The 23,650-nt window shown below is 37.2% G+C and overlaps 1 protein-coding gene and 1 long non-coding RNA gene across 2 annotated transcripts; both read left to right on the top strand.

Moving 5' to 3' along the window:
* Nucleotides 1–12,511: 12,511 nt before the first annotated feature.
* Nucleotides 12,512–15,490, top strand: LOC126816044 (uncharacterized). The gene is made up of 4 exons (XR_007678193.1): nt 12,512–12,613; nt 13,658–13,798; nt 14,274–14,389; nt 15,444–15,490. It is a non-coding gene; the product is annotated as an uncharacterized LOC126816044 (long non-coding RNA).
* LOC130010543 (transient receptor potential cation channel subfamily M member 2-like) lies at nt 15,491–23,403 on the top strand. Its single transcript, XM_056099324.1, has 10 exons — nt 15,491–15,548; nt 17,538–17,718; nt 18,107–18,285; nt 19,063–19,264; nt 20,329–20,423; nt 20,894–20,958; nt 21,498–21,694; nt 22,356–22,474; nt 23,124–23,277; nt 23,384–23,403. Exons 2-10 carry the CDS (start codon nt 17,652–17,654, stop codon nt 23,401–23,403), a joined length of 1,098 nt encoding a protein of 365 aa, XP_055955299.1. The 5' UTR covers nt 15,491–15,548; nt 17,538–17,651.
* Nucleotides 23,404–23,650: the final 247 nt, after the last annotated feature.

The following is a 23,650-nucleotide window of genomic DNA, read 5'->3' as shown; positions in this document are numbered from 1 at the left end:
ATTCGATGTTTTTCTATTAATAATGTCTGCATTATCAGTTCTAATCAATAAATCTAACAATGGTTTATTTATAATAATATACGTACTGTGACAAGACCATATTAACAGATGTGTTACTCGACAAGATATAATATTGTTATAGTTTGTCTTTAGCGCATTACTGCAATTACTCTTTTTTATTATTATTTGTCGTGTTGAAATCTCTTGGGTTTTTAAATCTCGTGATACAAAATTTAAGCTATAGTTATTTTGTAAATGATATCGCCCAGTCTGACAGAGTGTAATAGTCATTTGTCCTTGCAAAATTACTATAATTTGTATTTTGTAAAATCGTGCGTGTTAAAAGCTGTTGTGGATAAAAGGCGTTCAGCAGTATATCTTTTAACGTATAGTATTTCTCCGAATAGTATTTCTTTTTATCTCTCCGTGTGGATCCATTAGTTTATTAAATGAAATAAAATGGTGTTTAATGTCGTATTTTTTCTGCACTAACTGGGCCTACTTTTTAGCGCTATTCCATAATCCTTCTACTATTTTATGTATGGAATTGCTTTTTCTCTCTAAATCACCTGTTACCACTTCTCATTTGGGAAGTTCACTTAGATAGGGGTCGTTTAGTAGTGGGAGAAATCCCACGAGGTTGAACAGGCGATAAAAATCCTTGTTATGATCTAAAGTATACGTACTAGATCATTCGACCACCCAACTCCTAAAGTACATGTACTAGATCATTCGGCTACCCAACTCCTAAAGCACACGCACTAGATCATTCGACCACCCAACTCCTAAAGTCACGTACTAGATCATTCGACCGTCCAACTCCTCCTAAAGTACACGCACTAGATCATTCGCCTACCCAACCCCTAAAGTACACGCACTAGATCTTTCGGCTACACAACTCCTAAAGTACATGCACTAGATCATTCGGCTACCCAACTCCTCCTAAAGTACACGCACTAGATCATTCGCCTACCCAACTCCTAAAGTACACACACTAGATCATTCGGCTACCCAACTCTTAAAGTACACGTACTAGATCATTCGACCGCTCAACTCCTATAGTACACACACTGGATCATTCGGTGACCCAACTCTTAAGTACACGTACTAGATCATCCAGCTACCCAACTCCTGAAGTACTCGCACTAGATCATTCGGCTACCCAACTCTTAAAGTACACGTACTAGATCATTCGACCGCCCAACTCCTAAAGTACACGTACTAGATCATTCGACCGTCCAACTCCTCCTAAAGTACACGTACTAGATCATTCGGCTACCCAACTCCTCCTAAAGTACACGCACTAGATCATTCGACCGCCCAACTCCTAAAGTACACGTACTAGATCATTCGACCGTCCAACTCCTCCTAATGTACACGCACTAGATCATTCGCCTACCCAACTCCTAAAGTACACGCACTAGATCTTTCGGCTACACAACTCCTAAAGTACACGCACTAGATCATTCGGCTACCCAACCCCTCCTAAAGTACACGCACTAGATCATTCGCCTACCCAACTCCTAAAGTACACACACTAGATCATTCGGCTACCCAACTCTTAAAGTACACGTACTAGATCATTCGACCGCTCAACTCCTATAGTATACACACTGGATCATTCGGCGACCCAACTCTTAAGTACACGTACTAGATCATTCAGCTACCCAACTCCTGAAGTACACACACTAGATCATTCGACCGCCCAACTTCTAAAGTACACGTACTAGATCATTCGACCGTCCAACTCCTCCTAAAGTACACGTACTAGATCATTCGGCTACCCAACTCCTCCTAAAGTACACGCACTAGATCATTCGCCTACCCAACTCCTAAAGTACACGCACTAGATCATTCGGCTACCCAACCCCTCCTAAAGTACACGCACTAGATCATTCGCCTACCCAACTCCTAAAGTACACACACTAGATCATTCGGCTACCCAACTCTTAAAGTACACGTACTAGATCATTCGACCGCTCAACTCCTATAGTACACACACAGGATCATTCGGCGACCCAACTCATAAGTACACGTACTAGATCATTCAGCTACCCAATTCCTAAAGTACACACACTAGATCATTCGGCTACCCAACTCTTAAAGTACACGTACTAGATCATTCGACCGCCCAACTCCTAAAGTACACACACTGGATCATTCGGCTACCCAACTCCTACCCAACGGACGGACGGACGGACCGAGGGACGGGGCGACAACAATATACGACTACATTTCAATGTGGGCGTATAAAAAGTATAACTACCAGACTAAAAACTTCTAGAACATAAATACCTTATACAGAAATACACCCGCGTGTAAAATAAACGACGTTGACAAAATGCCCGAGTTCTCTTTAAATACTTGCTTTATGGACGATCTAAGCAGCAATATCCAGACTTCATCAATCCTATAATTTGACTAATTTGACTGGTTAATCATATAAATTATACACGATGCCATTTCCAATGACATTTTCTTGTTCATATATATATATATTCTCAGGACCGGAGAATGACCTTTAGAAATGAAATGAAATGCGGTTAACGCCTTTTCTGCACCGACCGGGTGATGAAGACGGACACACGTCATTATATGTGCTATGAGGGATATTGTGCCTGGACAACGGCGATAAGGCCGACTCTTGTGGTCAGATCTAAATATTAAGGCCACCTCCAGATTTCGTCATGGCCATTAGATGTAAACAGGGTCGGGGCCTGTGATTGTTGAGGAGGATTTATTGATCTTTTAGAGGCATTCAGTGACTGGAAAGAGCAATTCACAAAAACACATGCTTATGGAAAAAAACAACTACTTATTTATTTGGGCGACGTCTCGAAGAGTATTCTCTCAACGTTATCAAGCTAAGTATGTGTTTTTGTGTAGAGGATTTATTGGTTAGGGTAAGGTCTAGTTCTATGGTTAGGGATAGCGCTATGCAGGTGGCCTTAATATTTAGATCTAACCCTACCCTACTCTGATATCGAATTCCAACGGAAAATGGGTCTTTAAAACCTACACACCAATGTGTACACGATACTTTGGCCTTTAATCCGACCCGAACGACTAGACAAGAAGGGAAAGACCCCCTTGAGAGGCCCTGAACACTAACAAAATCATAGTACCACTCATAATATAATGTTTAATTCAAAATGAAAATAATACTAAACTGTAAAATAATATTTTTGTGTATGGTTTTTTTTTCTTCTCTAACTTGTATGTGGGCCTCCTTTTCGTGCGTCCTTGTTAAGCTACAACATCTGGCGCTGGAACAAAAACAACTCATAAGGCTCCCACGTACGTATTTCAATTAATGGTTAATCCAGAACAGTATATCCAACCAGAACCGTTGGGCTTCCTGCCGTCTGTCGGTATCTCAATATTTCAAACAAATCAAATTATCTTTATTAATAATTCAATTCCACTGAATATAGGCTAGTAAATCCCGGATTAGAGCCCCGATATCAGTCGAGAAGTACTCTGATGGTGAACTGACAAGAACATTTTGTGTATATATACTGGATCGGTTGGTAATGGACAAATGGGTAGTACCCGTGACAGATCCTTTGGTAATTAGGGGGGGGGGGGATGGCCGAATGGTTAGCACACACGCCAACTGTATCATACGGTCTGTAATTGAGCCAACTGGCGGGGTTTCGATTCCCCGGATGTACGTGACAAGGAGTAGGGTCGCCTGTCCAACCTCGTGGGTTTTCTCCGGGTCCCCCAGTTTCCTCCCACTGCTAAAGACCCCTACGCGCAAGCGAATTATTGAAATAAAATTGAACCATATGTTAGTCCCAAAATGACATAGTTTGTGTCGAGTGGACGTTAAACCCCATCTCTCTCTCTCTCTCTCTCTCTCTCTCTTTGTGTTAAAACATCGAGAAAGTAGCTGCCTGGGTAAATTATTTCCCTTAACTACATATATGTCACTATAGAAAATAATATAATATTAGTCTCAAAATCAATGAAAGCATTGTGCTGCCTTGGATGTATGCTCAATTCCGTTACTTTCTTAATACGCATCTTTAAGATAACGTATATTAACAATTATTGGCAGAATTAATAGAAAGATACGAAAGGAAGCCTGAAAAGATGCCAGCAACTAATGTTACTCCAATACCGCAAGTAAGATGTAATTATATCGCGGTAGAAGTAAGTGTGTATTATTTCAGTAATATCAACACACTGACGCCTTGTACCAAGTGTGTACTTATAAACAGGAGGAACCATATATCGGTGCTTACAGATGGAATCCTGTTTATGATACAAAAGAACGATACTAAGCATAAACACAGAGAAAATATCAAGGGAGTTTGGAAATGGAATGCGCTGATTGGCACTGATAAGCAACTATGAATAGGAAGACGATACGCAGTTAAAATGGCCGCCGACAACTTGAGAATGTCATGGCGATCGACCGTTACAAGAACTAAAATAAAGATATCGATCGATCGAGGACTTCGTTATCGTCACAACGTGTAGTCAACACTGATGAAATTAGCTAGTATTGTGAAAATCATTACGACACACCAAGAGAGCTCACGTTTTAAGAAATTAGCAGTAAAACATGTAAATGTCAATGGTTGTAGAGTTTCAGAGATATACCGTTAGATAGGTTGACACAACTAATCACCTTTCATGGGATATACAGCTAGATATGTTGACAGAACTAGTCACCTTTCAGACATAATATAAAGTTAGCTTGACACAACTAGTCAACTTTCATAGACAGACAGTTAGAAATAAGCAGTAAAGCATGCAAATATCTATGGTCCTAGAGGTTCAGAGATATACCGTTAAATAGGATTACACAACTAATCACCTTTCAGACATATAAAGTTAGATAGGTTGACACAACTAGTCAACTTTCATAGACATACCGTTAGAAATTAGCAGTAAAGCATGCAAATTTTAATGTTGTAGAGTTTCAGAGACATGCCATTAGAAAGGATGACACAACTAGTCAAATTTCAGAGATATAAAATTAGATAGGTTGACAGCACTAGTCACCTATCAGGTATATACAGTTAGATAGGTTGACAGCACTAGTCAACTTTTATAGACATGCCGTTAAAAATTAGCAGTAAAGCTTGCCAATGTCAATGCTATAGTGTTTTAGAGACATACCCTTAGATAGAATGACACAACTATTCAAATTTCAGAGATATACAGTTAGATAGCTAGATTGACAGAACTAGTCACCTTTCAGGGATATACAGTTAGATGGGTTGACAGCACTAGTCAACTTTTACCGTTAGATAGGTTGACACAACAAGTTAAGTTTCAGGGACATATCCCTTACATCCGTTAGTTACGTTTCATTTGATTTAACAACGATGACTAATTTTTTTTCTCTCTTATTAAATCCAGGTTTTATTTCGCTTCATGGATCCAGGTTGGACCAGTGAACAGGGCGCTGACTTACTAACGATTAGTCTGTTGGAATAAAACAGTAGGACGTTAAAACCTCAGTTCATTCATTCATTATCGCTACAAACAAATCTCAAAATGACATGCCTTAGGATCTAGAGCCCATGCGTTAGAACGCTCGACATAATCCAAAAAATGAATTAAACAGGGGAAACAAAATAAATAATTTGTAGGGTCGCCTGTCCAACCTCGTGGGTTTTTTCCGGGTCCTCCGGTTTCCTCCCATTTCTAAAGACCCCTACGCGCAAGCGAATTTCGAAATAAAATTGAACCATGTGTTAGTCCCGAAATGACATAGTTTGTGTCGAGTGGACGTTTAACCCCATCTCTATCTATCTTTCTCATAAATAATTTATTTGGAAATTGGCAGGTACCCCTACAAGGGATCCATTATCTACTCCATCAACACAACTAGGTTATTCTAGAACCCGTAACGTGATAGTTCTTTCCTTTCTGTTTACTTCTTTTTTTTTTAAATTCGATAGAAACCAAAAGGTCCGACGGGCGACTCTATCACCATCTAGGTATAGTTGTGGTCCGACATGCAACAAGTCGAAATGAAATGTAGGGCTGTTTTGACCGGATCCCGGGAAGGCATGGCCGTTCCGGAATTAAATATGACAAGATAGCGCATACTGTAACACATGCAACTGAACTGGTATCAACCTACGCGACTCAATAAGTCTTTGTATTAAAAATACCAGATGAGACCAACTCGTTACTATGGTGTTCTGTTTTGGCCACGGATTCGCCAGATATACACATTATCAGTGGTCGTATTGATTATATTATAAAAATGATAGAAGATTTATAATTATGATCAATTGTCATAAGAGACTTAATCTATAAATAAAATCTAGGCGCAATGAGCGATGTCGTGTTCGAAAGCGACGTCGCCTAACATTGTAAACAGCGACGAACAAAGAACAACGTAGCAGAATAGACCACCATACATAACTTTGAGCTAATTGGTACAAGAATTTCGACATTCTTTCTAGATTTCCTTTACATTATTCTGTGGCACCAATCCCACATGTGTGTAGTTAAAGGTACATTACGTAAGAGCTAAACCTGCCTATTTTGGATACAAATGTTCTATAAACTATTATTTAAACATTTATTCACATGACAAGTCTAAAATCAATCCTCGCGATTTAAACGGATTAAAAGACTATCGCCATTTAATGATTTAATTTCAAAATGGCGAATCGAGGCTAAGACTCTAAAAACACCATTCTTTGCCACACCTTGTCAAAACGTGAAACAGCGATAACTTGGCTCAGAATAAAGTAATATGCATTATGTATTTTTGAATTATTATAGCAAGAATGGTCAGCTCTTTATCTGAAACTTATAATGTATCTTTAAACACAACATATTTTTTAATATCAGTTCGTACATGTATTTCGCAACCATTGGCAATTATTTTCTTTGTGTACGTTGTACCTCAGAGATGGCTACATATGTACGACATTAAATTATATTCGTGATAGTGCGACTGTTTTAAAATACTGATATAAGTGATAGCATATGACAACATTTGTTTATTATTTTAATTTCCGGTCGAAGTGTAATATTATTAGTCAGGACTGAACAATTATTGTTTAGATACGTATCTTCAACATACAATAACATAAACTAAAATGAACAATATATAATTAATTATTAACACACTGGTTATTATATTTTACATATCCACCTACATATACTTACATGGTAAATTTCATTTTCTACTTATTTCCGGTCGATTTTTAACCAGAATTAATTGATCTAAATGTCACCCATAGGCAATAATCAGCTAAATTGAGAAATAATGTATTTTATGGAGAGAGAGAGAGAGAGGAAGAGAGAGAGAGAGAGAGAGAGAGAGAGAGTAATGTCAACAAACTACATTGTAGGTCATTTTAACATATGATATTCTTTATTTTAATAATTCGCTTGCGCGTTCGGTGCTTTAGCAGTGGGAGAAAACCCACGGAGTTGGACAGGCGACCCTACTCCTTGTCACAACTAGCGTGGGATCGAAACCACGCCACTTGCGTCAATGCCGATCTTATGGCCTAGTTTGTCAGAATGCTTCGATGACAAGTTTTAACGTCAGTATTTCACCAGGGCTGAATATAAATTATATTTTTGATAAATAACCACAGACGGTTATCAGATAAAATCTAAACAAATGTATATATGTATTATTAAAATTATAACCACTGAATGCTTGCATTACTACATACGTGACCTTTTAACATCCGTTTATATAAAAGATTAATGGGCAATGTGACTAGTATATAATAATTATATACGACGCGGATGCGGACGTGATGGGGAGATCCGATATAAATTGGGTTCTTTGGTTTACTGTTGGATTGGTTTTGAGCATTTTTTTAAAAAAAGAAAAAGTAAGGAAATGAAATGAGGTTTAACGTCCTACTGTTCTGCTCCTAAATGGGCTAATGAAGACGGGCATACCTCATACAGTGTGCTATGAGGGACATTTTTCCCGGACAGTGGCACTGAGGTCTACTCTTTTATCGAATTCCAACTGTCAAGGGATCGTTTACGTGCACGCCAATGTGTACACGGGGCCTAGGTTTTTCGTCCCATCCGAACGACTAGACAGCCTTCCTTGTCAGGCCCTCCGTCCTGCATCACTAACAAGGGGAACCACGCCGGAAAATCTGGATGAACTTTCTCGGCCAATGCAAGGATCGAACACCCGACCTCCAGGCTAGCCAGCCAGCGTCTTACGCACTTAGCCACCGTGACCCCGAAAACGTAAGGACGGGAATAATATGGTTGTAACGCAATATCAGCAAAAACATTCATACGTTCACACCAGTTTAATATATAAATATTTAATATTAATATTATCAATATTTACAAAATGTTCGTAATATATATCATGTTTTTAGATGCCAATAATAAATCATTTATATGTTTGTTTACACAGAAAAATAAAGTCAATATCCAACTTCATATGTGGTCCGATATTGATGTAATAAAATTGGCATGAATATGTTGGCATAGAAAAAAAACTGGACTTATTATTCCAACTTATATTCTGATTTTATACCTATTAGTACGTTTTACTTATATGATATGATAATCATATATTCTGCAGAGTTAACTATTAATAGCTCAAGGTGTAAACCAAAGCATAAATAAATTAAGAAAGCTAAAGCTATAGAAACATTCTTGGTACTATAACATCAACTAGAGATAAGAATATGCCTATGTGTAATTCCCTAAAAGGCTCTTACCTATATCATATTATCTCAAACATTGTGTGTGGTCTCTGATTGCAAGCAAATCTTCTTATTTCATCTCTCTGCCATTTTAAAACCAGAAAACGTACGATAGAACTCCAATAACGGCACACTAAATATATTACAATTAACTACACTCTAAAATTCAATATCCATTCCACAGCGCATGCGTCGTCTCGTCTCGTGCGTTGTCTAGGTTACAGAGTAAAAAGAAGCTTTGATGTTTTTCATATATTTCACTCAAATAATTTCTACCTTAGACAAGAACCGTGTGTTTATTCTTGAAAAATAAGGCTATGTTTTTGAAATCGAGATTACAGTATCCCATTCAGCATCAATGGTAGATGGAATATCTAAAAGGCGGTGGTGTTTATCGATTTCTTCTCTGCATGTTATAGAGGCGAGCTTCATGTTAATTAATTCGTATAGCGAGTATGGGTGTCTCTACTATTGGTTTTACACTTTATCGACGCTAATCAACGGGCTATGTCCATTTATGCTATAGAATAACGTGATTCTGGCATGGAAAATGGCCACTAAATATTCTTAGTTAAATAGAAGTAAAATTTGAAGATCTCGTGTGATTTGTTAGTTTTTTTTATGGATTATAAATTCCATTTTGAACATTATTTTTCTCACCATGTCTTTAGGGCATGCAATATATGCCAAATAAACAAACCTTTAATTTGTTCTCCCGACATTAGTATTCACTACAGGGTTAGATATAAATAGGGATTTTCAATTTTGTTTGGACCTTGCTTGTGGTTCAGGACGGAGAACCTTACAAGGAAAAGCTTGGTATAGTAGTGCGAATGGGCCGGAAAATCAAGGTCCCGTGTATACAATACGTTGGGAATCCATTAGGGTGGTTGCCAAATGGATTAAATCATTATGTCTGTCATGAGTCAAGTCGCATGGTGCGGATTCCTCACTTGTACGTGACAAGGATGGAGAAAGAGAAATGTTGTTTAACGTCCACTCGACACAAACCAGGTCATCTCGGGACTAACACATCTATATATGTCTTCTTTCTGGCTTCTAATTTTATGTAGATTTAAACATTTATTAATATGCCAAGCCCGTGCCCAACTCTCTGGGCCATCGGGTGGCTCCGATTTAAGTAGATAAGATTACCGCGACAAGTTAAGAGTTTAACGAAACAAAAGATGATCGCGACTTCAGGGTAAGTACCGTTGCTACAATGATAAATACTCAACGCTACCTTTTTTAAAACTTCAAACACCCATTACATCTCACAGAATAAAGTAATTCGACTGGAATTTTCAATATATTCATCATTTTTGATTATTGAATTCTTACATAATGCATCTTTAAATTAAAGCGGAGTGTGGAGTTATATATCAAACGAATAATATTCCATCGGTTGATTAAATCAGTTAATGGACGCGTCTCTTAAAATAAAAAATAACAACAACAGTGTTTTATAATATATGTGGACTCTTGTCAAATATAACACACATGGATTCTGTAGCTGTCCTGTTCAACATAGTCAAGGCAATACATGGATTAAGAGGTGTTTGATATAGGCTATGCCTGTTCCCCAAACCATATTCAGTCAGATACAAATCTGTATAAAAATATTGTTTAAAAAAAAAATTAGCTTTCAAGTTCGACTTTTTTTTTATAGAAAGACGGCCTCCTTCGCCACACAAAGCCTAAAACAGCGACTAATTAATTTTTGAGGTTTACGATAGAAAATCTGTATCCCTCCCTTCTGCATGTCGATTGTGTTGACTTTTTAGTCTAGAATGGAAAAAAAGATTATCCGTCGGGTTTTGGGGGAACATTAATGCATTAAAAAAAATTTTAAGTCCATCATCAAAATTGTGTAGGTGACACAACATATTGACTATCGATTCATCGCATATAAAACCGAACTGGTCATGAGCAGTCTCTTGTAAAATTGTTGACAAAGTAGTTGTGATATATTAGGCTCCTTGTTGACATAATAGCCTCAATCATAATATTATTATGTATTTTAAATAACGTCATAACTGCATAATTGAGATACGACATGAATTTAAATATGAAGACAATAAATAAATATACTAACCTTATTCCGAAAAGTTGCTTGTCATCCTAGAGTTACCTCCCTTTCACGTGCTCGAACGTCCCGAATTGACAGAATTGCAATCAAGTGATATGGAATTCAGCCCTGTCAAGCTCTGCCAGTCCCGACAGCTGAGGTGGTGTGGGTAGAATCGTGACATATGTTCCAGCTGTCATGATTGGTTGAGATATTTTTTATGCAGTCGGCACATGCGTTGTACCCCGAAATTCTCCTTTTCACTTGATTGCCACTATTTTTGGAATTGTGAGAATTTTATTCCGGAATTCAATCGAGTATTCCCCAGAGTATTGAATATGGCACATCTTCGGGATAACTCTATTAGTTTGTTCACACTGTGAATAAATGCCGAAAGAGAGAAATTGGGTTTAACTCGACACAAACTATGTCATTTGGGGACTAACACATGGTTCAATTTTATTTCAATAATTCGCTTGCGGGTAGGGATCTTTAGAAGTGGAAGGAAACCGGAGGACCCGGAGAAAACCCACGAGGTTGGACAGGCGACCCTACTCCTTGTCACGTACAATCGGGCATTCGAAACCACGCCAGTTTCTTCAATGACAGATCTTATGATACAGCGCGGACGTGCTAACCATTCGCCCCCCACCCCGCCCCGGTGAATAAATGTAAATAGTCCATGTAAAGCAGTTGACAAAATAATGTAATACTTGCTATTGATTTAACCTTTTTGTTTTCAGTAAAGGGAAATTGTGAGGAAAATAGAATCACTTCATCGAAAGTGACCCCTTAGCTACAAATGTCGTAGGGTTAAACTGTTGAACGCTACAATTGATACAGTCTAAAACACATTACGCAAGTACAAATAGGTTCAAACGCACAATTGTCAACACATATCATTACAGTTTGTATTGAAATAAGTAATTCAATCACAAACAGTGAAGACTGAATCACTAAAATAGTTATTGAACAGTTTTTCTTTGTGGTAATGCGTTCTACATTTTCAAAGCGACATTTCTTCTAATGTAAGCCGCTATGACACCAGCCAGATGAAATCTCGCCAAGTTTCGCGTAAAACAGTTGGGTTTCATCAAACCATATAATAATGCGGTAAGGCTACACGTTTATTTCAATGGGAATTGGTTTATTATATGTTAAGCTATGTGCAGTACAGTTTGGAGTCAGTTTATGTGTAAATTAACGGGGCTATAGGCCAGTAAACTTTTTGTAGTCATTTGACTAAAAGACTTGCTCACAGAAACTCCGTAGAACGAGCTACTACTTTGGCTGGAGTAAGGCGGAATACATCAGTAGTGTTACCATTTCTAGTGACCCCCGAGTCGCAGTCATTTCTATTTAATCCCGTCTTCATCAGCCCTGTCGGAGCAGAACAGTAGGATGCAAAACCCCATTTAATTTTCATTTCCACTTTAGAGTTAAACGGTCTCCCATAAATATTATAAATCGTGGTTTAATGCTTCAATTCTATACCACTGTGGTTTGAGGCCAGCTTTTAAAATATTGACTATTCAAAATTTGTAAATACTTTTTATTTTTATTGATACAATTGTTGCGGTGCATTATAATGATGAAAACAGTCTTAAACACTCTTCTAAATAGACTCGGAATAGTTCTATTATATTCGTTCGAATTGAGTATTTTACATTATATTATTGTACAGTCTCTTTGTATAAATGGCCTTCGTTAAATAATACTTACAACTATGTATTTTCACTGCTTACTACAAGCATTTGATAAGTATATCATTTGAACAGCTTCAATGACTTTATGCAGTTCGATTAATACAGCAGTAAACAGAAGCCAGTTTATGAAATTATTAGATTTGAGAAGTTTGGAACTGTAGGTTAGTTAAGATAGTTATAACATTAATAGATTAATGTATTATTTTATACAGCTGGGTGATGATGGATCAAATGGTATACATGAAAGATTTGTTTTTGAGTTGTTGAATTTTTAATTTTATCATTTAAAAAATCACAGATTGATGTATTTACTGTTGTATTTCAAATGAGTCATCAATCTAATTAACATTGATACATCGTTCAAATAATCAGATTTTATATTCAACTAGACACCGCCAAAAGTTTACTTTCCGGGCAGCACCCACGCCCCCTCCCACCACCCAACTCGCATGTTAGCTTCTGGATTCATGACCTTCTGTATTCGAACCGATCACCCACCCCCACCCTCTTTGCAAATTCCGGGGGTTCGCGACTGGTAGATTGATAGTATTAATATTCATAACAAATGTAACGGACTAGTTTATACGTAATAAATGAAATGTAACGGGGTTTTACGTCCTACTTTTCTACGCCGACTGGGCTAATGAAGACGGATATGTGGTGTGCGTGCTAAGGGGTAAATTTTACCCAAACAGCGGCGCTACAGCCTACTCTCAAGAGTTCTTTATGTGCACGCCAATATGTCCACGGGGCCTTGGTTTTCCATACCATCCGACCGACTAGGACACGTAATTGGGTTGGGTGAATGGTTAGCAATTTTTAATTGTCTATTTGTTTCATTAGAGAATACATTTATAACCTGTACAATACGACGTGCGTCTTCATTAGCCCAGTCGGTTCAAAACAGTAGGACATTAAACTCATTTTCATTTCACTTGTTGGCCAATACGACCAATTATAATATGTTCTGGGACATTCTTTTATTAGAGCTTTAGACAAGGTCTAGACAATTGAATAACGTAATGATGGGATTTGAAATGAGATTTAAGACATTTAATTTCTGGATAAAGGAATTAGTGTGTCTATATGTACAAAATATTATTTCTCCCATGCGTTGCTTTAGAATTTCTTGAGATTTTGGTAGATGCTTATTATTTGATATAAAAGATCATAAACGTAAAACCAAAGTGCCACCCTTTTTTCAGGAAAAATACAAAAGGACAGATAACCCTGAATCTCAAACTGCATCTAAAATGGACCATTTAGACACCGAAGATGATGATAAAGGCGAAGATGAGGATGGATGTGATGAATGTGATGGATACAGCATATCAAATTTTTATAAGGTTACTTAAAACGTTTACATTTTTCGGACAATATCTGTTTATTTTTTGCTTTTTATTCTAATATCTACCAAAATTATTTATTAAACACATGGGGTCTTTAGCCGTAGCAGGAAACCGGAGTACCTGGTAAAAACACACCACTCCTTGTCACGTACAAGCGGAGAATCAATTACAATTACTTGTCTTCGATTAGACCACCGTACAGCTACTTTAAAATACAGGGAACTTAATCTTTTGACTCTATATAATAATGCCCCATGTGATTGAAATAAAACGAAACGCATAAATATGAATGATACTGGTATAATTCGCCTTCGCCTTCTTTTAGAACAGTTAACACCAGAAATAAACTTTTGATTATTTTGTGGTGGGAAGCAATGAAATGTTGTACGATTAATCACCCATCTCGTTTCACTGGCTTGGATTCCGTACAAAATTCCATCGACATGCAAAAGTTAATTAATTTTATTTCAAGGAACAAAATAGTGAAACCAAATGGATTAAAGCCCACATGAAAAAGAATTGTAAAGGACACCAATACCTCCATCCGTTGTACGCGGGAAAACTAAGCTTCAGTCATTTTGGATCGCAGTAAGTATTCGGTTATGATTTTTTGTGTAAATGTTTAGAAATTCTCTAACAAAATTATAGGTAAAACGAAGGGGAAATTCTTTAATGTTCTTCACTAAATATTTTTTTTTTACTATATTGTACAGGTGGGCACTTAGGCTCACTGGGTAGGACGTTTGCTCGCTAACGTGGAGGTCCCGTGTTCGATTCCTGCGATGGTCGAGATTTCAGGGTGTGGTTCCCCCTTGTAGAGTGTAGGATGGAGCGCCTGGCAATGGACAGCGTATAGTCGGTCGGATGGAACGAAAAACCGAGGTCCAATGTACACATTGGCTTGCACGTAAAAGAACCCTTGGCAGCTGGAATTCGAATGCCAGTCTTCATTAGCCCAGTCAGAGCAAAACAGTAGGACGTTAAGCCACATTTCATTTCCATATTGTACAATGCGTCCAAGTTAAAGGTAGTAGTATATACATTTGAAAGGGATGAAACCAGTCGGAGAGAGAGAGAAATGGGGTTTAACGTCCAGTCGACACAAACTATGTCATTTCGGGACTAAGACATGGTTCAATTTTATTTCAATAATTCACTTGCGCGTAGGGGAGGAAACCGGAGGACCCGGAGAAAACCCACGAGGTTGGACAGGCGACCCTACTCCTTGTCACTTACAATCGGGGAATCGACCCCGCCAGTTGACTCAATGACAGACAGTATGATGCAGAGCGCGCATGCTAACCATTCGGCCATCTAACTCCCCGAAACCAGTCGGACTAATGAAGGCAGATATACACATCGCTACGGCCTATTATTATTTCCATTTCTGTCAGATGCTCTTTAGTGTGCTGATGCAAATAGTATACAAGGTACCTCGGCGTTCCATCCATAAGACTCGATAATTTTTCTTGCCAGTCTCACCACTGACATTAGGAAATGGGGGTGGACCTCCAGGTTAGTGAGCCAACCCTAACCCTAACCCCTGAGCCACCAAGTTTATATAGTGAGAGATATTTACAAATATAATATAACCATTTACAGGACACCAACAACATAACTGGTTTTGATTGTTTTTTTAAAGCCGCCTCCGCAGTCGTAATCCAATGTGTACTTGTGGAAAACGCATGATTCTACAGATGCTTTTGGTGAAATACAATTTAATAATGATAGTAACCAGCTTGCAAAGGTGAGTACTTTAAAATCGGTATTTGTAGCAAATAGAGAATCTCCAACGAGTCATTTTTTTGATATCAAAACATCTAAAAGGGAACAATTTTATTTATCACCCAACCCTTTCTTACACGCACAAATAAATAAATATAATTCTTTGGTATAGATTTTTAATTCATGTAAAACGATATCCCCTAGGAGATACCGCTAATTAGAATATGAAAGTTATCACACTAGCGATATCTACTGTAGAATGTGTTATTTGGTGATAAAATGATTTAACGTCCCACTTGTTTGTAACAACCTGGTTCATCTTTAAAAGGCATTTAGGGGATATTGAAATGCAAATACCTATGCAGGTTGCGATATGATAAATAGCCATGGACAATTGATATGCTTTGAGAGTATGTTCACAGATGAAGAACTTATCGCCCCAACAGAACCACTGAGCTACACATGCAACACACATGGGAGGGGTTCATTGTCAAATTTGGCACTTCAAGGAAGGGTTGATGAAAACTGCCGCGTTCTGGTTTATCTATCCATGTTTGCTTTCCTATCGGTTCTTGAATAAGATTTACTGTTTAGCGTATCTTTGCTTTAGTGTGTTACGTTTAATTTGATCGGGAGACGCCTTCGTCGACGTTAACGTCAACCGACAACACTGCAAGAATTGGTCGTGGCACTGCAAGAGGAGTAGGTCACATTGCCCCAAATCGTGATTGGACGGTTGATTAGGAGCATGCCACGACGAATTGCTGAATGTCTGAGGATTGGTGGAGCAATTACTCATTATTACGAAAAAAATCAAAAACGTCCATTTGCACTTTTGACGGTGTATCGCTTTGCGAGTGAAATGGGGCCGTCAGATAAGCCGACCATATTTGTTTTGTATTGTTTCTGAATATCCCTTACTTTTTTTAAGAGTATGATAACGGTGATAGTATCCGCCTTGAAACGTTGCAGTTAATAAATCTAGTGAATGTTATCCATAAAGATTTTTGAGCAGAGACAGAAAGAAAAGGGTTGACACTGAATTATTTTTCCATTAGTGTTCTAACGTATGTCCCCATGTGCTAATTTACGGTTACTCTTCGCACCAAAGCACTGATCTGTCTGCATAATGACTTTGATGTAATGCTTGTCTATATAATTTACATACTTAGGTGCGCATTTAGAAATATAAATAAACAAAGAAAATGAAATGAAATGGGGTTAACGTTCAACTTTTTTTGCAGCGTTTGAGCTAATGAAGACGGGTATACGTCATACAGTGCGCTGTAAGGGATATTTTGCCCGGACAGCAGCACTACGGTATACTCTTATTTCTAATTCCAAATGTCAATGGTTATATTACGTGCACTGTCCTTGCCTGGACCTCAACCCTGCCCCACTGACAAGGAAAAACCACACCGGAAAATCCCTAGGATTTTACTCACTGAGTCACCACGACTTCCACAAATCAAGAAAGCAGTTCAACTGTATTAACCATCTTCAGTTATTTCATATCCTTTATTCAAAAATGTCAAAACCTGATTTGAGCCCCCTTTTCATTTAATCGCTCATATAGCTTATTTATTTCAGCAGGGAATTAAAGATACATTATGTACGATTTAGATAAAGAGCTAGCCATTCTTGCTATAATAGTTCGAAAATAGATATTGTCAAATGAATAATTTGAAAATTTCATTCAAATTACGCTATTGCGAGCGAACATATTAGCCCTTGACAAATTTGAAGGTTTGACAAGACGTGTGTAATAATTTCAACCACCGTACTGGTTGTTCAAAGCTAAGTCTAACTCCTCCGTTTTTAGCTTAAATCAAAATTGTTCTAATCTATTTAATATCGGAGAAATCCGATGGCATCAATAGTTGATTATGGCCTGGATAAGTTAATTAATGTGTAATTAATAATTTAGCAAACGTTCCCGGCCTAAAGAAAGACATGCAATAGGCAGATTTAGCGCTTGCATAATGTATGTTTAAGTTTTTCTTTCTTATAGTTCATTCGTGTCGATGACGGCACGTCACTACCAGAGTTATTGGATCACTACATTTACAAATGGAAAACACCACATGCTTTGATTTCTGTCGTTGGTGGTGATAAGAATCTTCGTATGACGAAACAATCCAATGAGATGTTGTATTCTGGATTGACGAAGATAGGAGAAGCTACCTGGAACGGTAACGTTACGATCACAATAGACTAAACTATAATATTTTAAACATTTTCATTGGCTGAGAATCTATATTCTGTACAAATTTTAGTCTGTAACTAATAAAAAGGCAGCATTCTTAACATATTTTTAGATTTACTGAATAAGGCTGTACGGGTTTTGGACAGAGTTTATATTGTGCTAGTTTATCATTATTCTAATAGCCATGTTGCATGGATTCGGGTAAAGGATGGGACGTGGGCAGGGTTACCTGCCGTATCTTGTGCGGGTTTCTCAGTTTCCTCCCATTACTAAAGGACTATGCGTTTTAGCTAATTAATGACATAATTATATGGCACACTCGAAGTTACGTTATAGTATTTACTTTACTTCAAACCTTATGATGCCTCTTTCAGGTGAAGGTATATTGTTTATAACAGGAGGTACCAATATGACTGTTACAAAATATATTGGTGAAGCGTTCAAGACAAAGCATTTGTTATCGGGTACAGATTGGAACCAATCTGCAACCCCAATTATAGGTGTCGTACCGTGGAATACAATTCAACGGAATGACCAACTCATATGTACGGATGTAAGTACAATAACTCTACTTCACACCACTTTTTTTTTATTAAATTATATTTTAATTTAATTGACAAATGATTAAATCCGTGTCCATGATTATTAACTGCTTCGTTTACATTAATAGTTTGCTAGCATAGTTTCCCCTTGTCGGTGTTGTGTGAGACAATTGTCTTGTCCAGCTAAATGTACGAAAAACCGTGGTTCCGTGTTAAAGACCCCCTCAAAGTTGGCAATTGGATAAAAGAGTATGCCGTAGCGCCTCTGTCCGGGTACAAGTTGTTTCATAGCTCACCGCAATGCGCATGCCTGTTTACATTAGCCCACCCCGGTGCAGTACATTAAGCTTTAAAGGAGCCAAATCTCTATTCGTTGACACCTAGAGAAATGGGCACAAATGAACCGTGCTCCCAACGCATATAATAATGTATATAAACTGATTTACATTTAATTGTTTCTGCTTTTACTGTAATTTCTAATCAGTTATGTTCGGCGAAAATTGAATGGCAGTCTGGTAGTTTCTCCTGTGGGATATGTTTAACCTCGTTCTTCAAGTCGCTTAAATATAAATTGCCCTGGAAAGCATTCTGGCACGTGATTCGTGTGCCAATTTTAAAATTTTCATTTTGTCTTAAATATTGTGTATCAGAAGCGCGCCGTCTTTTCACGGTAAGATAACAACATCAATGTTGACTTAAATTGGCCAATAAGTCGTGTTTGCAATATCGAAGACCGTGGATGATATTGAGTTAGAGACTTGCCTGCTATAAACCCTGTTTTATTTTAGGGAAAATGGCCAATAAAATATGGACAAATAATCGGTCAAGCAATTACCGGCGACCGCGAAGAAATCCACGATAAGTACAAGGAAATGCTTGATTCGAATCACACAAACTTTTTATTTGTGGATATTAATGCTGATAATAATAACGCAGCAACAGTAGACTTCCGGTTTATACTAGAGAAAATTATACGTGAATCTTTAGAAGGTGAGTATTATATAATGTCTGCTACCTTGTTTTAGAGATCGATACAATAAAAATAACAGAGTGAATTCAAATGAGAAATTTGTCGATTTTCAAAAATAGATCTGGTGTTAACGTTGTCTGCAAAACGGCACCAAAATAAATAGGTAGTAATTCTTTGCTTCACATTATGTTTCTTAATGGACTTCAACTTAGACGTCTCCACGGACTCTGTAAATCACTATTCTTCTAAATGCGTATTTATATAAAGCAGGATACACAGGTACAAGCATAAGTCTAATGAACTAAAAAATAAAATGTCATTTGGTCTCTCTCAACTCTGCTCTAACCAGCGTGGCTAACATCGGACAACGCTACACATACTGTTCCTCTAGGACCCCCGAATTGTACTAATTACAGTCCAAACTTTATGCAAGAAATATGCATGAAATAAATGTGGAGATACTAATTTTCTATGTAAACAGTACATGTATCCAAATTTGTAAAACTAGTTGACATCGAAATCATATGTCAAATTTCACTTTTTTGAAAACAAGATGACAAATCATACTGGAAATGGAAGTATTATCCTATATGTATATTTTGTTAAAAGATGAATCATTTTAATTAATGTATTACCTATGGTCGTAGCATTTCATGCTGTCCCATCTAATAGAGCTTATTTAAAACTAATATTAGGCCGGGATATATTATTACCACACGGGAGGTTTGGTGGCCGAATTATTAGCACATGTGCGAAGTATCATAAGGTCTGTCATTGAGTCAACTGGCGTGATTTAGATTCCCCGGTTGTACGTGACAAGGAGTAAGGTCGCCTGTCCAACCTAGTGGGTTTTTTCCGGGCCCTCTGGTTTCCTCCCACTGCTAACGACCCCTACGCGCTAGCGAATTATTGAAATAAAATTGAACCATATGTTAGTCCCGAAATGACCTGGTTTGTGTTGAGTGGACGTTACCCCCCCCCCCACACACACACACACTCTCTCTCTCTCTCTAAAGCTCCCATTTTTTAAAATCGGTGTTACTATATATAGTATAGCCATGATTTAAATAATCTGTCGTTTTAGGAAAATTTATTTTAATGGTATTACAAGGAGGCCTAGAGACCATTAAATTTATCGATGAAGCTACTCAAAACCAGGAAGACATACTTTTAATCAAGGTGACCATTTATAAATTATCCGAGGAAAACATTATTATATAATTGTAAACATAACTCAATGGCACAGTAATCCATTTTGAAAAAAAAAAGATTTAAGGTATTAATTTTCGGAACCAAAGGGGCAAATGAAGACCGGAACATGTCACACAGTGTGATATGCCAGGCAATTTGTGACGACAGCAATCTGCTTTTAGTTATATTTCCAACTTTCATGGGTTATTTTAATATAATGCCAATGTCCCCCGTCCCGCACCACTCACAAAGGGAAGCCAGATTGGAACATCTCGAGGAACATTCTCGGCCAACACCAGGATCGAACCGGGTACATCCTGGCTAGTGAGTCACCGTGCCTTAAACCTTATTTTGCAGCTGTGACTTAGAACAGGGTACGACTTTCATTAAATGTTTTCGTTATAAATTATTCAAGCACATTCACACTAACATATCTACCAATTTTATTTTATTGAAAGGGGTATGGTGGAATAGCAGATATAATATCGTCTGCCTTAAATCTGACTCAAGTGGATGATAAGAAGTAAGTATAGATATATACGTCATAATAAGTAATAAAATGGGGTTTAACGTCCTACTGTTCTCTCCGACTGAGCTAATGAAGACAAATATACGCCATACAAGTATACGCCCGGACAGTGCTACGACCTACTCTTATATCAAATTCCAACTGCCAAGGGGTTTTTACGCGCGCTCCAATTTGTACAGGGGACCTCGGTTTTTCGTCCAATCCGAACGACAGCTGTCCTTGTCAGACCGCCCATTCTGCACAAGTAACAAGGGAAACCACGCCAAAAAATTTAGAAGAACTTTCTCGGACAAAAACGGGAGCATATTATCCACTTATACCGTGGCTCCCAATAATAAATAAATAACTCTTTACCTTATACAACTAAAAATACTGCAGCCAGTTACATAGACCAACGTTCGATATTCATCGGATCAGCATTTGTTTCATTCACCCATACTGAAAACATTAATGCGACATTCAACATTAGACCTATATTAGTGCAATTCTACCACTGATATCATTCGAGCAATGTAGCTTTTATCCAATTGCAGGAGAAAAGAACTTGTACAGTCTGCTATTGAACAAGACGATTATTTGCTACGAAATGCATTAACGGAGGAAGAGTCTATTAGAACCGTTGAACATATCGAAATAATTCTTCAAAATAAAGAATTGCTGACAGTATTTGATTTAGGTAGTTGCGATCAGGCAGAAGATTTCGGAATGATTCTTGAAAATATTATTCACGGTAAGTTAAGGCGGTTTTTATAAATGTATCCTCGACTCGTCTACAAAGCCGTCGCTTTTGTTCATGAACAGTTTGTAGAACCACCGCTTGCAGATCCTCTGTGCAAATATAATAGCTCTCTTCGGGTATTTCGGCAGAAGATTTCAGAATGATTCTTGAAAATATTATTCACGGTAAGTTAAGGCGGTTTTTATAAATGTATCCTCGACTCGTCTACAGAGCCGTCGCTTTTGTTCATGAACAGTTTGTAGAACCACCGCTTGCAGATCCTCTGTGCAAATATAATAGCTCTCTTCGGGTATTTCGGCTTATGTGTAATTTTCAGCAGTGCCCTATGTATTCTGAGCATAGATGATGCTGTGTTAACCCAAACCACTTAATCCGATGTCAAGGTTAGCCAAAATGTTGAAATTTGTAAAATAAAATAAATTGTAAAATCTAATGGTCTTGTAAATTATATGATTATAGTTATTTAACTAGAAACTTAATACTTAATCACTGTTTTGACCCCAACCAGGTTTATAAAATTCGCTGAAATTCTAATTACACAAATGCATATTTAATGTGCACAGTCAACAATAGCATTGCTGGTCTTTTAGTTTTTTTCTAATCTCAGCGTCATTCTTCTTTATTCGTTCGGATCTCTTGATGGGTAATGCAGGTGGTCAGAATACCAAGTCGAAACAGGAGACGACCGGCGAAGAAAAAATGAAACGAGCAATTCGGTCTGGCGACACCAAACTTGTTTCCGAATTGTTGCAGAGTGGCAAATATACAGAGGTACCTTTACTATTGCCATAGATATAAAATTAATTATTACTGAGTGATAGATATAAAGTTTTTAGATATATTATAACTGAGTGATAGATATAAAGTCATTAGATATATTATAACTGAGTGATAGATATAAAGTCATTAGATATATTATTACTGAGCGATAGATATAAAGTTATTAGATATATTATAACTGAGTGATAGATATAGAGTCATTAGATATATTATAACTGAGTGATAGATATAAAGTCATTAGATATATTATAACTGAGTGATAGATATAAATTAATTATTATTGAATGATAGATATAAAGTTATTAGATATATTATAACTAAGTGATAGATATAAAGTTATTAGATATATTATAACTGAGTGATAGATATAAAGTTATTAGATATATATATATAACTTAGTTAGATGTGTAGTTATTAGATATATTATAACTGAGTGATAGATTATTAGATATTTTTAATATAACTGAGTGATAGATATCGTCCTATTAATTAGAAACCGATACAGTTATATTCTACAGTATTATTGCACAGGTATCCTTATATCATGTAGGTATTTTTGTGTCCAATCTGGCATGATTTAATTCTTTAAAGCTTTATGACAAAATATGATGACAAATAGCATATAGTTATATTATTTCAGTGTTATCAAGATTTTATTCATCAAATTTTCCTTCGAGACAAGTATGAATGCCTTAATGTATTTTTTGAAATTGGAATAAATACGAGACAGTTATTGGACTTCGAGATATGGCAACGGTATTTTCTAGAAAACAAAGCAGTGGTGCCAAAGGCAAGTGTAATTTATATAAATATAATAATATTTGTTTCTCATATTTTGTGGCCATACCGTCGATCCTTTCATAATACTTTTAAATACTCTACAATTTATTAACCTTACAGAATCGAATTTGCGCCACTAACTTACCGCTCCGCGGGTAATAGTCTGTCTGTTTTGATTGAATGGATTGCTGAGGCAGAAAAGACCAGAAACGCTTTCAAATAATTTCGCCCGGAACTCGGCACGTCCTTCATGGTTTGATTTCACCATGTCTCCACTCCAGCTATCAGCCTCCTATCTAAAATAAAATAAAAATGAAATATCTGAAAAAAATCGCTGTAAATCAAATTCTGCGAAATGCAAAACATGGGCGGTATAATGAATTCATT

Source organism: Patella vulgata, chromosome 3 (genome assembly GCF_932274485.2).
Source record: "Patella vulgata chromosome 3, xgPatVulg1.2, whole genome shotgun sequence".
NCBI classification, from domain to species: Eukaryota; Metazoa; Mollusca; class Gastropoda; family Patellidae; genus Patella; species Patella vulgata.
Note: the sequence above shows the minus strand (reverse complement) of the source record. Positions and strands in the feature narration are given on the sequence as shown.

What these genes read in the sequence shown, in the direction of transcription:
- LOC130010543 (XM_056099324.1), top strand. Translation starts at nt 17,652, where the DNA reads ATGACGAAACAATCCAATGAGATGTTGTATTCTGGATTGACGAAGATA. An exon ending in TATACGTGAATCTTTAGAAG is followed by an intron (nt 19,265 to 20,328) that starts GTGAGTATTATA and finishes CTGTCGTTTTAG; the next exon opens with GAAAATTTATTTTAATGGTA. An exon ending in AAGACATACTTTTAATCAAG is followed by an intron (nt 20,424 to 20,893) that starts GTGACCATTTAT and finishes TTTTATTGAAAG; the next exon opens with GGGTATGGTGGAATAGCAGA.